Raw genomic sequence first — 14,524 nt, forward strand, 5'->3', positions numbered from 1 at the left:
TCAACTCATAACTTGTCAATCAATTTATTCAATCTTCTGCCAGAGGGCAGTTCACCATGACTTCTCTCGGTTCTCTCGCGCCCGCATTCAAGAACGCATACCTCAACGGGTCTGGCCCGGAATTAGCTGCAGTACTCACCCCGATCGCGCCATCTGAAGATCCCGGTCGGCTGCGCTCTTTCTACAACTTCTCCACCGCCGAATATCTCTCCAAGGATCTCAGCTATGGTCTTTTCCACGGGAAAAGTCTGAAATTACCAAAGGCGGAACAGGCTGCCTGGGTTGACATCTTTGCTGCTTACTGGGAAGCTATAGGCGAAATACTTCGATGTGAAGATCGCATCCCGGGTGCTAGCGTCGTTGCGGTCTTCAATTCCTGGAAAAAGGTTGCCAATGCCCTCATCCGGGGATACTCGGGCCCTGCCGGCATTCCGGCTTGGACATTGCCATGCTTGTACACAGTCGGGAAGTACATGCGTACTTTTGCGATCAATGCCGATCTCGAGGCTGCATCTCAAGGCTCCGCTGGGTTTGGGTTCCAGGATGACATCGCAGCTGATGTTGAAAAGAACGCGAACTTGGAGGAGGCTGCTCGGGTCATCAACCGGATGTTCACTCTGTGTCTGAGTGATAGGTAATGATGTGATTCGATTCTTGAGTTGTTCCGTTGCTAACCAAACCCAGAGCCCCCCTTGAAGAGTCCCGCAAGTGGGGTATCTACAACATGACCAACCTCCTATTCAAGACATACTTCAAGGTATCAAATGTCGGCCTCACTGTCACTAGCAAAGTGCTAAACTTTCCCCTTCAGATCAACTCCGTCGGCCTTACCAAGAACTTGCTCCGTGCTATCAGCGCTTCATCGGCCGATCTTCCCCCTCCCGAGGTTTTCCCCAAATCCCACATTGTCACGTTCGAATATTATGTTGGGGTCATCCACTTCCTGGATGAGAATTACGCAGAGGTATTACCAAGTGCTGTGTTCGTGGACTATTACCGGGACTGATTATTTGCAAAATAGGCCGAAGAACACCTGACATACGCTTGGAAAATGTGCCATCGAGACGCAATCAAGAATCGAGAGTTAGTAGGCCTCAGCTACAGTTATGTTTCCACTAACCACTATTAGATTGATTCTTACCTACCTTATTCCTTGTCACCTCGTGACCACACACACTTCCCACTAAGGAGCTTCTCGCACCATTCCCACGACTCGAGAAGCTTTTCCGGCCTCTGTCGAACTGCATCCGAAAAGGTGACTTGGTTGGATTCGACCAGGCCATGTCTGACGGCGAGGCAGAGTTTGTGAAGAGACGTATCTACCTGCCGTTAGAACGTGGCCGCGACATTGCCTTGCGCAATCTGTTCCGAAAGGTTTTCCTCGCTGGTGGTTTCGATGAACCCAAGGAAGGTCAATCTCCGGTTCGACGTACGCGTGTCCATGTGAACGAATTTGCGGCCGCTCTCCGTGTGGGTACTTCTACCAGCGGTCGATCGCGCATTGATATCGACGAGGTGGAATGTTTACTCTCGAACCTCATCTACAAGGTAGGCTGATAAGTATGGTAAATCAGTGAGTGCTTACTGACCATGTCGCTTCCTCAGGGACTCATGAAAGGATACATTGCACGTGATCGAGGCATCATCGTTTTGAGCAAGGGAGGCAGCGCTTTCCCGGGCACAGGTGTCTAAGGACGTACTGCAGCGTATCTGAACCTCATTTCGTCTAATGCTCATTGACAACTCCCTCGTTGGTTGCCAGTACCTTCAAAGTCGCTAGGTATGCATCCGCCTATGACTTACATTCATACATGCAGCTATATCATTCGGCACACTAGAACACTTGTCAGCCGCTACCACTGCCGGAGACATTTGGCCTGACGCGATGCACATTGCACATCAGCAGCATACTTGGTCATCGCTCGGATCGAAGCATCAGCTTCACCAGTGTCATCGAGTCCACGCTTGCCTAACACATGAGAATTATCAGAATTGGGCTAGCTGAACTATATTAGATCCTATCTTTACGAATTCACGAATCCATTACTCCGAGGACTTGACAACTTCAAAACATGCTCTTTATTCTGTAGATATTGAAACATAGTAGTACAAGGGTATAAGACACTGCCAGCAGCGATATAGAATGGAAACGCGCAATTAGTCAAGAGCCAACAATCAACTTACCACCTCAGAACCCTGATGAACCCTAGCAGTGTGTCGTAACAGCCGAACTCTCAACCGATTGACCAGTATAATCATCCTAATCGTGAACCAAATTAGCACCTCATCCCTCCAAACCCATAGAAAGTAAACTCACCATATGATTACACAAAGCAACAAAAAGATCAAAAAACATCTTCCCCCCACGCTCCATCTCCGCCTGCATAGTCCCAGAGCGCATAAAAGTGCCCCGCGACCTCACAATCAGCGCAAGGTAATGCGCCCGCAACTTCGAGTCCGTGTCCGGCGTGTCAGCATACGCGAACCGCGCACTCGCAAGAATCGTACTGCACTGGATCCCCGTGTGCAGGCCCTGCTTACGCAGCGCGAGACGCTGGAGATGGGGGAGGTTGTATTTTTCCGCTGCGCAGCTGTTGAAACATGTTAGTACACGGTCGTCCTTTGAAACATTCCGCCCAATTCATAACCAGAACGAAAATAAATAAACAAATCACTTACTAAATCGCCGTATCCCGTAATATCACCCCCCGCGCCCGATGATGAAACACCGTCGCCGTCGCCTGTCCCGATTCCCCACTAGTGCCCGCGCCAACTCCTGCGTCTGCGTCCTCCAGCTCCCATGTCTGCGTCCGGCTGTTGTGTCGCAGACGCGGGTAGTAGTCGCCCTTGTAGAGGTACTCGAGGACGCAGGAGAGGACCTCGGCTTGCTCGTCTGGGAGGTCGATGCGCTTGCTTGGTGGTTGGTGGGGGAGTCTGGGCCGTGGCGCATCCGGGTTTGGTGTTTGGGCTGTGCAGTGCGCGGCGAAGAAGGGGGATGCGCGGAGGATGGCTTCGTGGGCGGCGAAGAGGCGCTTTTCCGGGCCCACGCGGAGCATTACTATTGGGCTTGTTGGGGGTTCTCTGTGTTGGGTTAGCGGTTGGCTTATGGATTGGTGCATAAAATGATGAGGATACATCCATGCTGTGGGCAGGACTTACGTTACGTCTGGGGGGTTTGTCGAATCTTCGACGCTGCTCGAGTCGTCGAGTCTTACTGATTGAGCCCGAGCCTGAGCCTGAGCTATCCCGCTCTTTGTCTTTGGGTGCTCGGTCTCTGGTCCTCTCGCGGGGAACCCTGCGCGACTGGAGCGTGAAAGCTGAAGCTTTTGCGGCGCGATACTGGCCTGGAATTGGCCTCTCTGGTGCTCTTTTGGACAACATTGCTATTATATTATGATCTGGATAGGAGACGGGATTGGGGAGAATACAGAGATAGCTGTGGATGGATTCAGGGGGCAGATGGGGTACTATTTATAAAAGGCAGAAGAAAGCAAGCTTCCGTTTGTTACTGAGACAAGTCACATCGTACTCACTGGTATCTTGTCTGTGAAGATTACACGTGGGACGGTTCTCATACGGATTATCTACTGGATAGCTCCAATTAGCCTGCGTAGAAGGGCAGAGCTCAGCGAAAGACGCGTCACAACTAGTTTCGACCGCGTAAAGGGGTTTTTTCGAGTCGCCAAATGGGCGCGTGGTCACGGGTCTGGGTTTGGCCAATTATACGCCGCCGTTGAGACAAAGGAAATTACGATTTCCCATTTGGGAAAGAGTTGTGGATAGCGGTGGATTATTGCCTCGCATCCGAGGCAAATTCTGATCTTCTCTCTTTGTTGGAATTGATACGTCCATTGGGCAACAGCCTTGGAATGGCGATGTTGTTGATTTACTTATGAACTCGCTTGTGTTCGAATCTCAGGTTCGAATTAGATCGCAGTGGTCCGTACAGCTTTGAATGGACTTGCATTGCAATGTCCCAACAGATGAGCCCCTTAACGCCGACGCTAAACGCCCTTGACAAGACCCAGTGTTCCCGAAGTTACCCATCCGATCGCCACTTGCCACAGAAAGCCCAGGAATGAGGACAAAGAAAGAAACAGAAAGAAAGAAAGAAACAGAAAGAAAGAAAGGGAAGACCTACGCTATAGGAATACTTTCCTGGCATCCTTGGGATGACTTTCGCTAGGGCAATACGGGCATTTGAACCGATTACCCTTGCCCAGGCGTTTCAACGATTCCTGCGCAATGACATGTCCACATGGCATCATCATAGGAGGGTTCTCATCGGTCGCCTGCTCCTTTGACACTGGACAGACAAAGATAGAATGGAAGAGATATTGAGGAGGCAGGGGTATTTCGACCTGACAATACAAATATTAGCGTTCATACATATACAGAGTAGCGATTTCCTTACCGGAAGCTCATTCTCGGATGTCCACTCCGTTCGCTTCGACTTCATAATCGTTTGTAGCTTCAAAAGCGTCGGCAGAGCGATGGCGCCTGCTGTAGCAGCAATATACAGCGGCGAGTCCGCTGAAAGGCCTAACAAAGAACAGAACTCGCGGGTGAAGAAGTGAGCTACGTCATCCCAGGCCGACGTGTTGTTGAACAAAGCCGCATATGGCGACCCGCCCAGGTTGGGCGAGTACGCCATTGCGCCGACTAGCTGCTGAACTTCTCTCAGGTATCGAGGCACAAACACATGGAACTCCTGTCGTGCATACTCGAGCGCAGCCAGCCATCCGCTTGCGGTTCCCTGGTTGTTCGCTCCGCCGTGGTACAGCCATACATATTGAAGTCGGCAGAGCTCGAACTCGAGGTTGCTGCCTCGGGCTTCCAGGGCCTCGCGGTTTTCCCTTGACCATTCGATCGCAGGCAGTAAATTCCGGTTCTCTTGTAGTTGTTGTAGGATATAGTACATCGAGGCGAATTGTTTCCGGATCTCGGTCGAAGGCACTTCGTCAATATCGAGCAGGCTGGCGGATGTATTGGACGGTCCACACCCGTTCTGGGTGACTGGATATATCGTCTTCTGCTCGGCAATCTCGGAGAGGAAGGTGGCGGCCACGGCGAACTGGCCTTCGCGAAGGAGATGCATGGCGATGGCGCGGTTGATGAGGCTTTCGTGTGAAGAGAGGCCATCGTCATCGGTGCTGGGCAGTGGTCGATCTTTGAAAAGCTGTTCCGATGTTAGATGGGTGGCAACGCACGGATGATCAGTACTCTCGATACCTTATCTAGAGATTTGGTGTACTTGTTGAGGCCACTGTGAGTCTCTTTCAAGCTGTCATTGATAGAGTCAAAGGACGACTTGACCGAGTTCTGAAGGGAGGCTAGGGTAGCAGAGGCAGCGGATGGATCTATGGAGAAATCGATGTCGTCAGTTGAGGAACCTAGCGGGAGCACATTTACTTGGGCTACTGACCAGCAGCTATGGCATCGCGAGCAGCCTGCAGTGAATCAATTGCAGATTGAACATTCTTGATGCCCTGAGAGGCCTCAGTCCTCTTGAGGAGTCGGCTGTGTTCTTTCTGCACTACATCCATTGCAGATGTGGTTCGGTTGACAGGCTCGGAGGTGACTGAAGAGGTTACCGAGTCTCGCCATGTGGAGAACTTCAGATAAGAGCTCTTTATCTCGGCGCCTTCCAAAATGGATACAATATACAATATATTGAGGCAATAGGAATATCTTTGTTTCACACTGATGCAGATAGAAGACAATAGTGAGAGAAGAAAACCGGTTGAAGCCACCCAGAGAGACAAGCTGTTCCGGGTGATCTCCCACGTGATTCAACCCCTCCATCCGGATGAAGAGGGTTTTAGCCAAGGGTACATAGTCGATGAGCATGGATACTCCTTTAGTGTTCAATGAATGTGAAAATCATAAATACTAGACATGTGTACAAATTACATATGTTCCTGGGGGATGCAGCCCCCTCATATTGACACCGATCTCGCCGGATTCACTCATTGAACATGTCTCTCCTCCGTAACATGATAATATGATAATCTATCCCAATCCATGGGTGCTGTTTACATATGTACTGTAACAACTCCAAGGCCATGAGCCCCAGTTCTCTATACCTTCCTACCACCTAGCTCTGATGTGGAAAATTCCACACTCATGGCTCGCTCAATTTTGCCACCTCACACCGCTTTCCACATGCCCTAACTCCGTTCCAACTCCGACAACCTCGGCTATTTACGGCTATTTACGGCCGACAATGTTCGGATAATTATTATTGCGGACTCGTCGCCTGCCCCTTTTTTGCCGCTGCCCTAAGCCACTGGAAAATTATAAATACCTGGTCCTGCCCCCCGAGCTTCCTTCTCTTTTTCTTTTCTTCTCCATCCTAGTGCACGGGTTTTACACGTATCAGTGAGGAGACATCCGAGATCGTGTTTTTGCTAGTTGAAAACTACCAAATTGACTGCTTCAAGTGGGCCTTCGGGAACCTTGGGAATTTTTGAAATACCACTGCCTCAACTCCTTGACTTCTTGGTCTTCGAGTTTGAACTTGATGCTTCGATGGGAGACCCTTCAGTCACCCTCGAGTATCTTGAAGTCTTTTCACTACTTGTTACCCATGCTGGTGGCTCTTAGAGAAGAGATTTTGTTAGATAGCCTCTACAATATAGATTCCCGGTGAAAATTTTTCAAAAAAACAAAACATTCATATCGCGTCTTTTGTTGTCCTGGTGAGTCGCGTTGGCCTCGTATCCGCGTTGTAGCTGGACCCACCGATGTCCATTTTAGCTAGTCTCGCCTCTAGTCTTCCGTCCATTAGAGCTGTGAGAGAAGCTGTCTCCGGCTGTGTTGGGCAGTTCCTGGTTGGAACCTTGGAAAGTCGCTTTCTGCTTATCGCCACCTGTACTTTTAACTGACGATCGCTAAGTCTCAGCACTGCCCCAATGATACAATCTACCTGAGATTTGAGATGGAGAATGTTTCAGGGGGTGTAATAATGGTGGCACCCTACGGAGTACGCTATCAATACGGAATCCTCACTCCTCCATTTCAATGGGGCTCCAGATGTCCACTTTAGCTGCACATGTGTTAATCTATCATGGAATTATAGTCACTAACGTATCACTAACCTTCAATGTTTCAGTCTAGGTACTACTGACAACATTCCCTACCAACAAAGCAGATCCCGTCCTCTTCTCCGACCGTGAGCTTGCGGTGCTGTCGTACCAGGTCGAACAAGGCCGAACCAGACCAAAACAGCGTGCCAGCCAAGAACCTCATTCTGAGCATCGAACTTGTCGGAAGGATCCTGGATTCCGTCTAACCCCCCCCCCCCATGCCCCTATGATATGTCCAATATCGAAGCGACAGATACTCTGTTCTTATCGATCTCTCTCCCAAGAAGTCGGTACCTGAATTCATATCGGTACGGTCGCAGTCAGGGAACCGGCTGTTCTAGTCTTACACTTGGATTCGAGGCCGGCCGAATGCTCATCGGAGTTTCTTTCAGACCCTAGTTCCAGTTCCTCCGAGGCTTGCTAGGGAATACAGAGTGGCGTTTGATGCAACTCTGATACACTACAGACGATGGGTACAATGAGAATACGGAGTCCAATCTTTGTTGATGCACAAGAGGAATGCTTTCACCTCCGCATCTGGGGTATCGTACTCCATACGATATACGTGATACCTTGCTTTTCCAACACTAACATCTCCCCAGCCCCGGCCCCACCAACAGTACTGAAAGATATATACTACTCCGTACTAACCAGTCTCTCAATTCACTATTTTATGGAGATCGGCAGATCAACAGGCAATCAGATTTTTCATCGCGTGCTCAGACACCAGTCAAAGCATGCCAAATTCATTATCTCGCTTCACGTTTCAAGGAAGCGACATAAATGGTACACGAGCTTTGTGCTAAATTTGTAAACGGACTTCTTCCTTTGATATACGAATACGAAACATGTGCTTTTTACACGAAACAATCATCAAGGGGTTACCAATTCCTCATAGACCCACATACCATAACTGACCTTCGTCATAGGGGCACGAGAGCAGGGATCGACAGGCACAGTCTCTCTCGTTGCCTGATTCCCAACGTCAGGATCACTTTCTCTCTTTGTCAACTGCTCGAGTAAAGAGATGTGGCTGGTATCCAACTTCACCAGCCCATGCTCTTTGATACTGTCGCTATAACAAGACTATGCCTGCTTCTCCAAAACACTCTCCTTAGCTATACGCACACACCATGATGTCGCCCCCTTCCTGGGTCTTTCCGACCGTAGCTGCATCCACCTGGCTAGGTGAGCTCTTCAATTGTCTACGATTGTGTTGGGCATTGATCTAATACTGGATTTAGCAATGCTACTCGCTATGTTGGGCCACTGGACTATGATCGGTGAACCGAGATACGGCCTGATGAAGCCTGGTCAAAATATACCGTGAGCACACGCCGCCTTGCCCCCTTGGGTCATCCCTATGATCATGCCAAGATTTAACTAACAGCTTCGTGCAGATTCATTTCAGATATTGGGGCTCAGGAATTGAAGCCATTATTCATGATCGGATGCATCACGACAGTCCTACTTCTAAACCTCTCCTTCTACCAACATGTTCAAAACAAATCATATATCAACAAGGCGTGCACGCACGGTTCATTCCTTTTCACAATCGTTGGGAGTATCGGCTTGGTTATGCTCTCCGTCTTAGACAACATCGCCCACCACTTCATGCACGATGTCTGCGTGACGATCTTCATGTATGTCCCTCGCCAAGACCGACATACCTATACGTTACAATGTACTGACAGCTCTAGCGTCGGGTTCCTAGTTAGCGCGGCTTTGATGTGCTTGGATTATATTTACCTAGGCATAGCACATGCTCTGCGGGAGCCTATGCTCATGACAAGTTTTGTGATCAAATCTTCGTTCATTGTCGTTGAGCTTGCCCTCATTATTGTCTTCCGGATCACGGAGCATACCCACTACCAGCAGAATAACATGGCGGCTACTCTCGAATGGGGTGAGTATATTCGGTCTCCACCTCTCCACTTCCTTATATTGTACTAACTCGCTCCACAGTCATCGCCTTTGTCTTCACTGGCTATATTCTCTCTTTGATTGTCGACCTAATGCCGTCAGCTCAAAGGAATCTCCACAATCCAAAGGGATATCAGCAACTCGAGATGACTACGGACTTGATGCCTTAGCCCGTGGCTTGGTTGGTCTTTTTGTATAGGCGCTTGGCTGTGACTTTTAGCGTTGATTCGATTGGCGACATTGTTAAAATGTACATATATATATATCCGTGCTCGTGAAACGAATACCAAGACTTTGTTACTTTCTTCCTAGCTTATGGCAATACCTACATAAAAATACGCTCAATCAACCTCTCAAAAGGTAGGAACACCTGTTAATGGTTCCTCTTTGGGATTGCTTCTTGCGTAACAGACTATTTGAAATGATTCCACTTACCAGCGATGATGCCTATGACCGACCTCGACCTAAAAACAAGCAGTTAACTCTGATAATAGCCCTTGACACTTTTAAAACTCTCATACAACATAATAATTTGGCGGTAGAAACTTGGCAATAGGGTGGTTGATAGGGCTGGACCTGTGGGTGGCGTACGTACGCATCGACGTATAGCCTTGACGCCAAGCCTAGTGGCTGAAGGCCAAACAGCAATCGACGCCCTATTCGTAGGGCGCAAGAAAATCTGCAAATGCTAATATTGTGTTGCGAAGCTTGGCTATTTCTATTGGTATCGAGACTGAAGGACTACACGCTCAACATCGCAACAGAACTCTACCGGAACTCAGATATATATCGACCCAGAGAATCGATCAGATTAACCGATGGGAATCGATTTAGGGTTGGGTTTGCTTACGTCTTCATCGATCGATGCTCCTAGCAAGTGGAGGGAAGGTATAGCTCGTCCCAATCATAGGCTTCTACTGCTCCACGTCGGTAGTCGTACGTGATGCCATTATCCCCATCTAAGACTAGGCTTAGTTCATAGCATCTTAGTACTATTTCAGCCTTCTGGTCGGTGACGCCACTCCGTCCTTATAAAGGGCAGCCTGGAACCTCTTCATCCTTTTCTTTCTAGAATTATACTCATACTCAAATTTCCTCTCGATCTCATTGTCCATCAATCCATCACCTCCCCACTTCCTCATACCATCATCAGTCATGGGTCTCTTCAGCCACCACCACCACGACAAGCACGATAAGCACCACGATCACAAGCACCACGAGAGCCACAGCCACCAGCAGGGTCACCAGCAAGGCCCCGGCGGTCCTGGCGGTCCCGGCGGTCCCGGCGGCCCTGGATTTGGAGGACCTCAGGGTGGATTCCAAGGACAGCAGCACCACCACCAGGGTGGCCCTGGAGGCTTTGGTGGCCCTGGACAACACCAGGGTGGACATGGCGGACATGGCGGACATGGTGGTCCCGGTGGTCCTCAGAGAGGAGTATGTATAGTTCGTTCATTCGCATGGGTCTTTTGCTGACGTTTCTATAGCACGGCGGTTGGTAAATTGTAGATGGAAGTTCTAGAGATTTTGGAGCAAATATGTCGAATTAATAGTCTCATATCATGCCACAGTTTTATTTAGAAATGAGTCGTGTGTACCATCTCGCTGGTCGAACGTCCTGAATTGACTTTTTCTCTCGTTGGTGCTATACTTGCCGTAGAGTTAGCACGTGGTTTCGAATTAAGAAAGACCGAGTCTTGTAGCCTTTCATTTATCGGGTATATGTAGAAGATGAAAATATTAACGGGAAGAGGGAAGGACTGTAGAGTGTGTCCTGAGTATCACATCAATATAATGTGATGCCTGAGGCTACAATACCAGACAGCCATAGTCACATGACCTGACCGCCATCAGGTACAGAATGACGTCGCCACTTCTGCACACTTCGGGAGGTTTATGTGGTTTTCAAGGCGAACGTTCGCCCATGTTGCATTTGCCTTTTTCCTCTTGTTTTAGGCCGAATACTATGCCTCAAACCCTGTTGCCTGGATATGTCACAATTGTTCCTACCTGACCAAGAGTGCAGGAGGATCGAAGGAAGGTCGGCACTCCCTTCGCATCTTGAGCTTAGGAGACGTGACCTGCTTTAGGGTTGAATGATCGGCGCTTTTTTCATTCTCGTCTCCTTCGCGAATAAGCCTGGATAGGAGATTAGCCATCATGCAGGCCAACGCCCCGAGTGTCCCTCCAGTCGATCGCACCGACTCTACGCCATCGGAGGCCGCCTCCAACGCCACTGGATTCGAACGTCCCCCATCACAAGGCCACCAGCGAATAGTGTTCACTGATGCGGTTGCCCTCCGATACCTCGAAGAAGACCCCTCGACCGATGTGCTCCAGCGACGTGTAGCACTGCAAGGCTACGAAATTTATGTCGTTGAGCAATGGGCCTGCTCTCGCGTACATCCGACGTTCATCATCTCGACCTATACTGGTGACCCTTCGCATACAGTGATTGTGGGAGTATTGAGTGTTCCAACCAATGAGGCTACATGGTCACCTCGGTTACGGATGTACTTTGACGCCATGAAGCAATGCCACGCCAGAAGGAAGGAAACACCACTAGGGACGGTCATGGTCACGGATTTATCCTCATTCCCTTCTGCCCTGAGTCTAATTCCAATACCCGACGGCGATATAAAGAAACACCGGGAGGACTTTATTGTAAATGAAAACTTAAAGAGACTTGGGTGCGCAGGCCGCGCGGGCTTGAAGCTTCAACCTCCCTCAGCGGCGACCGAAGCCAAGTTTCATCAGCTGTACCGAACGAGTGAGAGAATTACTTTGTACAGTGCGGTCATGGAATTGGTCAGACAGTGCCAGATTGCCTTGATGGTGTTTGACAAGCTGGCCCCGGAATATGTGGACGGGCTACTCTGTGATGTGACCGAGGCAGCTGTTAGCGATTGGTGGACAGATATCGGGACGGACCTGTACAACATTGAGCCAAGCGACAGCAGCCTAGGACCTACCAGCGTGGCTGCGTTGCTGGGCACGTTGCTCGGAGCTCGAAATCGACTGCACGCCTATGGCGCCCCTGTGGGGAAAGACGCGTTCGACTTCCCTAATATGAAAAGAGGAATTGCTGGATTTCAAAAGTCTCAAAAAATGAGGCGGTCGCGACGACTGGATCGAGTTACACTGGACCGGTTACACCGCGTCACGGCCAAGGCTGCCAATGCAGAAGGCTGGACCGATGCAGTGAAATCAACCATGGCGGAGCTCAGTGGACAAGGTGGTGAGATGGTTATGGGGATGGTCCGCGGGCGTGACAAAGGCGGCATTGCCGATATCGAAACACTGGATCTTGACACATTCGTACAGTGCTGCAATGGCGAGAGAGCAAAGTGGCTGTGGCTGGGCAAACCGCGCAAGAGTGGTGTTGAAGACGGGTTCACTCGCGGGACTGGATCGGATATGATGTTTACCACCGATGAACAAGGTGGTTATGTCTGGACTAGTCGCAAGAAAAATTCGACAGAGGATATGTATGCCGAACGAGTAGGCTCTGGGCTCGATCGTCCTTGGAAGATACCGGAACCGACCGCTGAAGAGAAAGACCACCGAAAGAAGGGCGTCAGCGGACGAGTTTCGGACGCGCGAGCAGGATTAGGGCGTTTCAAGGATGCAGTGGGCCTGCAGGGCCTTCGCCATCACCATCATTCTGCACGAGATAGCTCCGAGTTGACAACCGATCTTGCATACCGTCCGTCCATCGACAGTGACAACGAGGCACCGTCAACAAAAACGCGGACTGCCTCTGGGCTCCGGTCAGATAGAAAGATATCAAACGACATCGAAAAGCTCATTGAGGAGGAAGAGAAGCCTCAAATGTCGCCAACTCCCGACTCCGAGAGAAAAGCTCCTGAAATCCATATCGAACCTGTACCAGAAGATGAGCCAGAAACACAAGCTCAAGACTGGCCCAGTACACAGCAGCCTCCAGTCATTGAGGAAGAATCCGATATGGAACGCGTTATGTCTCAGTCGACGGCAGCATCAACGGATCGCGAACGTGACCGCGACGGTTCGATCAGCGGGATAGCTGTCATGGCCCTGCGGCGGCCGCAAAGTTACGAAGAATTCCAAAGCCTTGAAAGTGAGATTGAACGGCGGGACAACTTCTGCGCACGACACCTGTCGTTCAGCACAGTTGAAGAAGTGGTATTGAAGTGGGAGCCGCTAGGCGGGAAACCAACGGTCAAAGAAACCGATAACCTGGAGGAGGCCATCGCTCAAGAAGACATGCTTGCCTCTGAGGGGCGCATCTTCAGCTCGCGGATTCAAGAGCTGAGCCAGCATACCGTGCCTTGGGTTGAGCGACAAGTGGAATCCGTGGACGGTCTCAACCAACTCCTATATGACCGCCACGAAGAGCTCAACTCAGTCTATCTGGAACGATTCGGCGACTACCAGAGACTGCGCGAACGATCCAGTGACATCCTCATAGATGAAAGCCACCACCTCGCCGATGGCGTGAAACGCGTGGAGTTGCTGGGCGCCAAACTGGACTACGAACTACACGTCCTCGAGTCTAAAGTTGAGGACATGGAAGCCGGCCTGAGTGACTTTGACCGTCACATTGTGAATGTCGAGACGAGAATCAAAGCCCTGGTCAAAGGCGAGGAAGAGCACGACACTTCCTGGACCGCATGGATAGCGCGATCCATGGGATTCTCGACCTAATGACGACACTTGTATGATATTATCTTTTTCATTCTCTGTTTTTTTCCCTTATCCACCATATTGTACATAGTCAGAGATAGACCGGGTGATCGTATCCTCCATCCGTGATGGTATAAACGTGAACCATCATTCAAAACAGGCCCAGATTCAGTAGGCCGAACCAGTCAAATAGCCTTACACAGAAATAAAGACCACCAGGCTCTCTAGCTTCTTAATGCTACCAGAGCTCCTTCCCAAGAAATTTCGTTGTCAACACGTTTACATGAAGCCCATGCCGCCACCCTGCTTGTTGGCATTGGCCTCACCCTGCATCTTCTCGCTGACCTTGATGTTGACGTCGAAGAACTTGGACACGCAGCGGTCGAGACAGACGGACTCGCCCTTGTTGAGGTCGCCTTCGCGGTAATCGGCGGGAATACACTTCTTGGTGCAGGACTCGGTCAAGCTATGATTCGGGACGGGCAACAAGTTAGAATGGTTTCAGGATATAGATGGTTCGAAGATGGATCGGAATAGGGATTCTGCAGTCTTGTGATATCTGAATCGAGACACAGTTGGGTATTAAAGCTTCAACTTACCGGTTGAACATGTCTGAGATCATCTCGACTTCTGTCTCGGCGGCAGCAATCTTCTCTGCCGAGGACATCTTGGGGGCACCGCCGAAGAGGAAAGACATGATGTATATGTGATTTGAAGTAGAATTGGAAGATGGTAATGAGAGGCTATATTGTATGTGGAGTAGAACACCAGAGAGTCCAACGTATTCGGGAGGTCGGAGAAGCTTGGGCCACCCGCGTGGAAAAACTCGGTTCTGCCGTTTCTTTTTC

At 49.9% G+C, this 14,524-nt stretch overlaps 7 protein-coding genes across 7 annotated transcripts; 4 read left to right on the plus strand and 3 right to left on the minus strand.

The window, feature by feature from the left end:
• Positions 1–56: 56 nt before the first annotated feature.
• csn12 lies at positions 57–1,692 on the plus strand (the record flags this gene model as incomplete). The annotated part of the gene is made up of 5 exons (XM_057287596.1): positions 57–634; positions 685–964; positions 1,022–1,108; positions 1,189–1,548; positions 1,606–1,692. 5 exons carry the CDS (start codon positions 57–59, stop codon positions 1,690–1,692), a joined length of 1,392 nt encoding a protein of 463 aa, XP_057153679.1.
• A 514-nt stretch (positions 1,693–2,206) lies between these two features.
• On the minus strand, positions 2,207–3,383 carry N7519_000819 (BTB/POZ domain-containing protein; the record flags this gene model as incomplete). The annotated part of the gene is made up of 4 exons (XM_057287597.1): positions 2,207–2,260; positions 2,318–2,591; positions 2,680–3,081; positions 3,160–3,383. Coding segments are annotated over 4 exons (954 nt in total), but the record flags the coding sequence as incomplete, so codon positions are not given.
• Positions 3,384–4,142: 759 nt separating this feature from the next.
• Positions 4,143–5,850, minus strand: N7519_000820 (ubiquitin-protein ligase RMD5; the record flags this gene model as incomplete). Its single annotated transcript, XM_057287598.1, has 5 exons — positions 4,143–4,361; positions 4,415–5,179; positions 5,233–5,360; positions 5,426–5,703; positions 5,741–5,850. The coding sequence occupies 5 exons, from the start codon at positions 5,848–5,850 to the stop codon at positions 4,143–4,145; spliced, it is 1,500 nt and encodes a 499-aa protein (XP_057153681.1).
• Positions 5,851–8,221: 2,371 nt separating this feature from the next.
• On the plus strand, positions 8,222–9,181 carry N7519_000821 (Frag1/DRAM/Sfk1 family protein; the record flags this gene model as incomplete). Its single annotated transcript, XM_057287599.1, has 5 exons — positions 8,222–8,276; positions 8,333–8,414; positions 8,489–8,731; positions 8,789–8,994; positions 9,054–9,181. The coding sequence occupies 5 exons, from the start codon at positions 8,222–8,224 to the stop codon at positions 9,179–9,181; spliced, it is 714 nt and encodes a 237-aa protein (XP_057153682.1).
• A 985-nt stretch (positions 9,182–10,166) lies between these two features.
• Positions 10,167–10,513, plus strand: N7519_000822 (uncharacterized protein; the record flags this gene model as incomplete). Its single annotated transcript, XM_057287600.1, has 2 exons — positions 10,167–10,448; positions 10,499–10,513. 2 exons carry the CDS (start codon positions 10,167–10,169, stop codon positions 10,511–10,513), a joined length of 297 nt encoding a protein of 98 aa, XP_057153683.1.
• A 658-nt stretch (positions 10,514–11,171) lies between these two features.
• On the plus strand, positions 11,172–13,697 carry N7519_000823 (putative Sin3 complex subunit (Stb2); the record flags this gene model as incomplete). Its single annotated transcript, XM_057287601.1, has 1 exon — positions 11,172–13,697. One exon carries the CDS (start codon positions 11,172–11,174, stop codon positions 13,695–13,697), a length of 2,526 nt encoding a protein of 841 aa, XP_057153684.1.
• A 258-nt stretch (positions 13,698–13,955) lies between these two features.
• Positions 13,956–14,373, minus strand: N7519_000824 (Tim10/DDP family zinc finger protein; the record flags this gene model as incomplete). Its single annotated transcript, XM_057287602.1, has 2 exons — positions 13,956–14,142; positions 14,276–14,373. The coding sequence occupies 2 exons, from the start codon at positions 14,371–14,373 to the stop codon at positions 13,956–13,958; spliced, it is 285 nt and encodes a 94-aa protein (XP_057153685.1).
• Between the last annotated feature and the right edge of the window lie 151 nt (positions 14,374–14,524).

The sequence above is a fragment of the Penicillium mononematosum genome, assembly GCF_028829835.1.
Source record: "Penicillium mononematosum strain IBT 11891 chromosome Unknown utg000001l:1.0-4488741.0:1.0-4491989.0, whole genome shotgun sequence".
Lineage (NCBI taxonomy): Eukaryota > Fungi > Ascomycota > Eurotiomycetes > Eurotiales > Aspergillaceae > Penicillium > Penicillium mononematosum.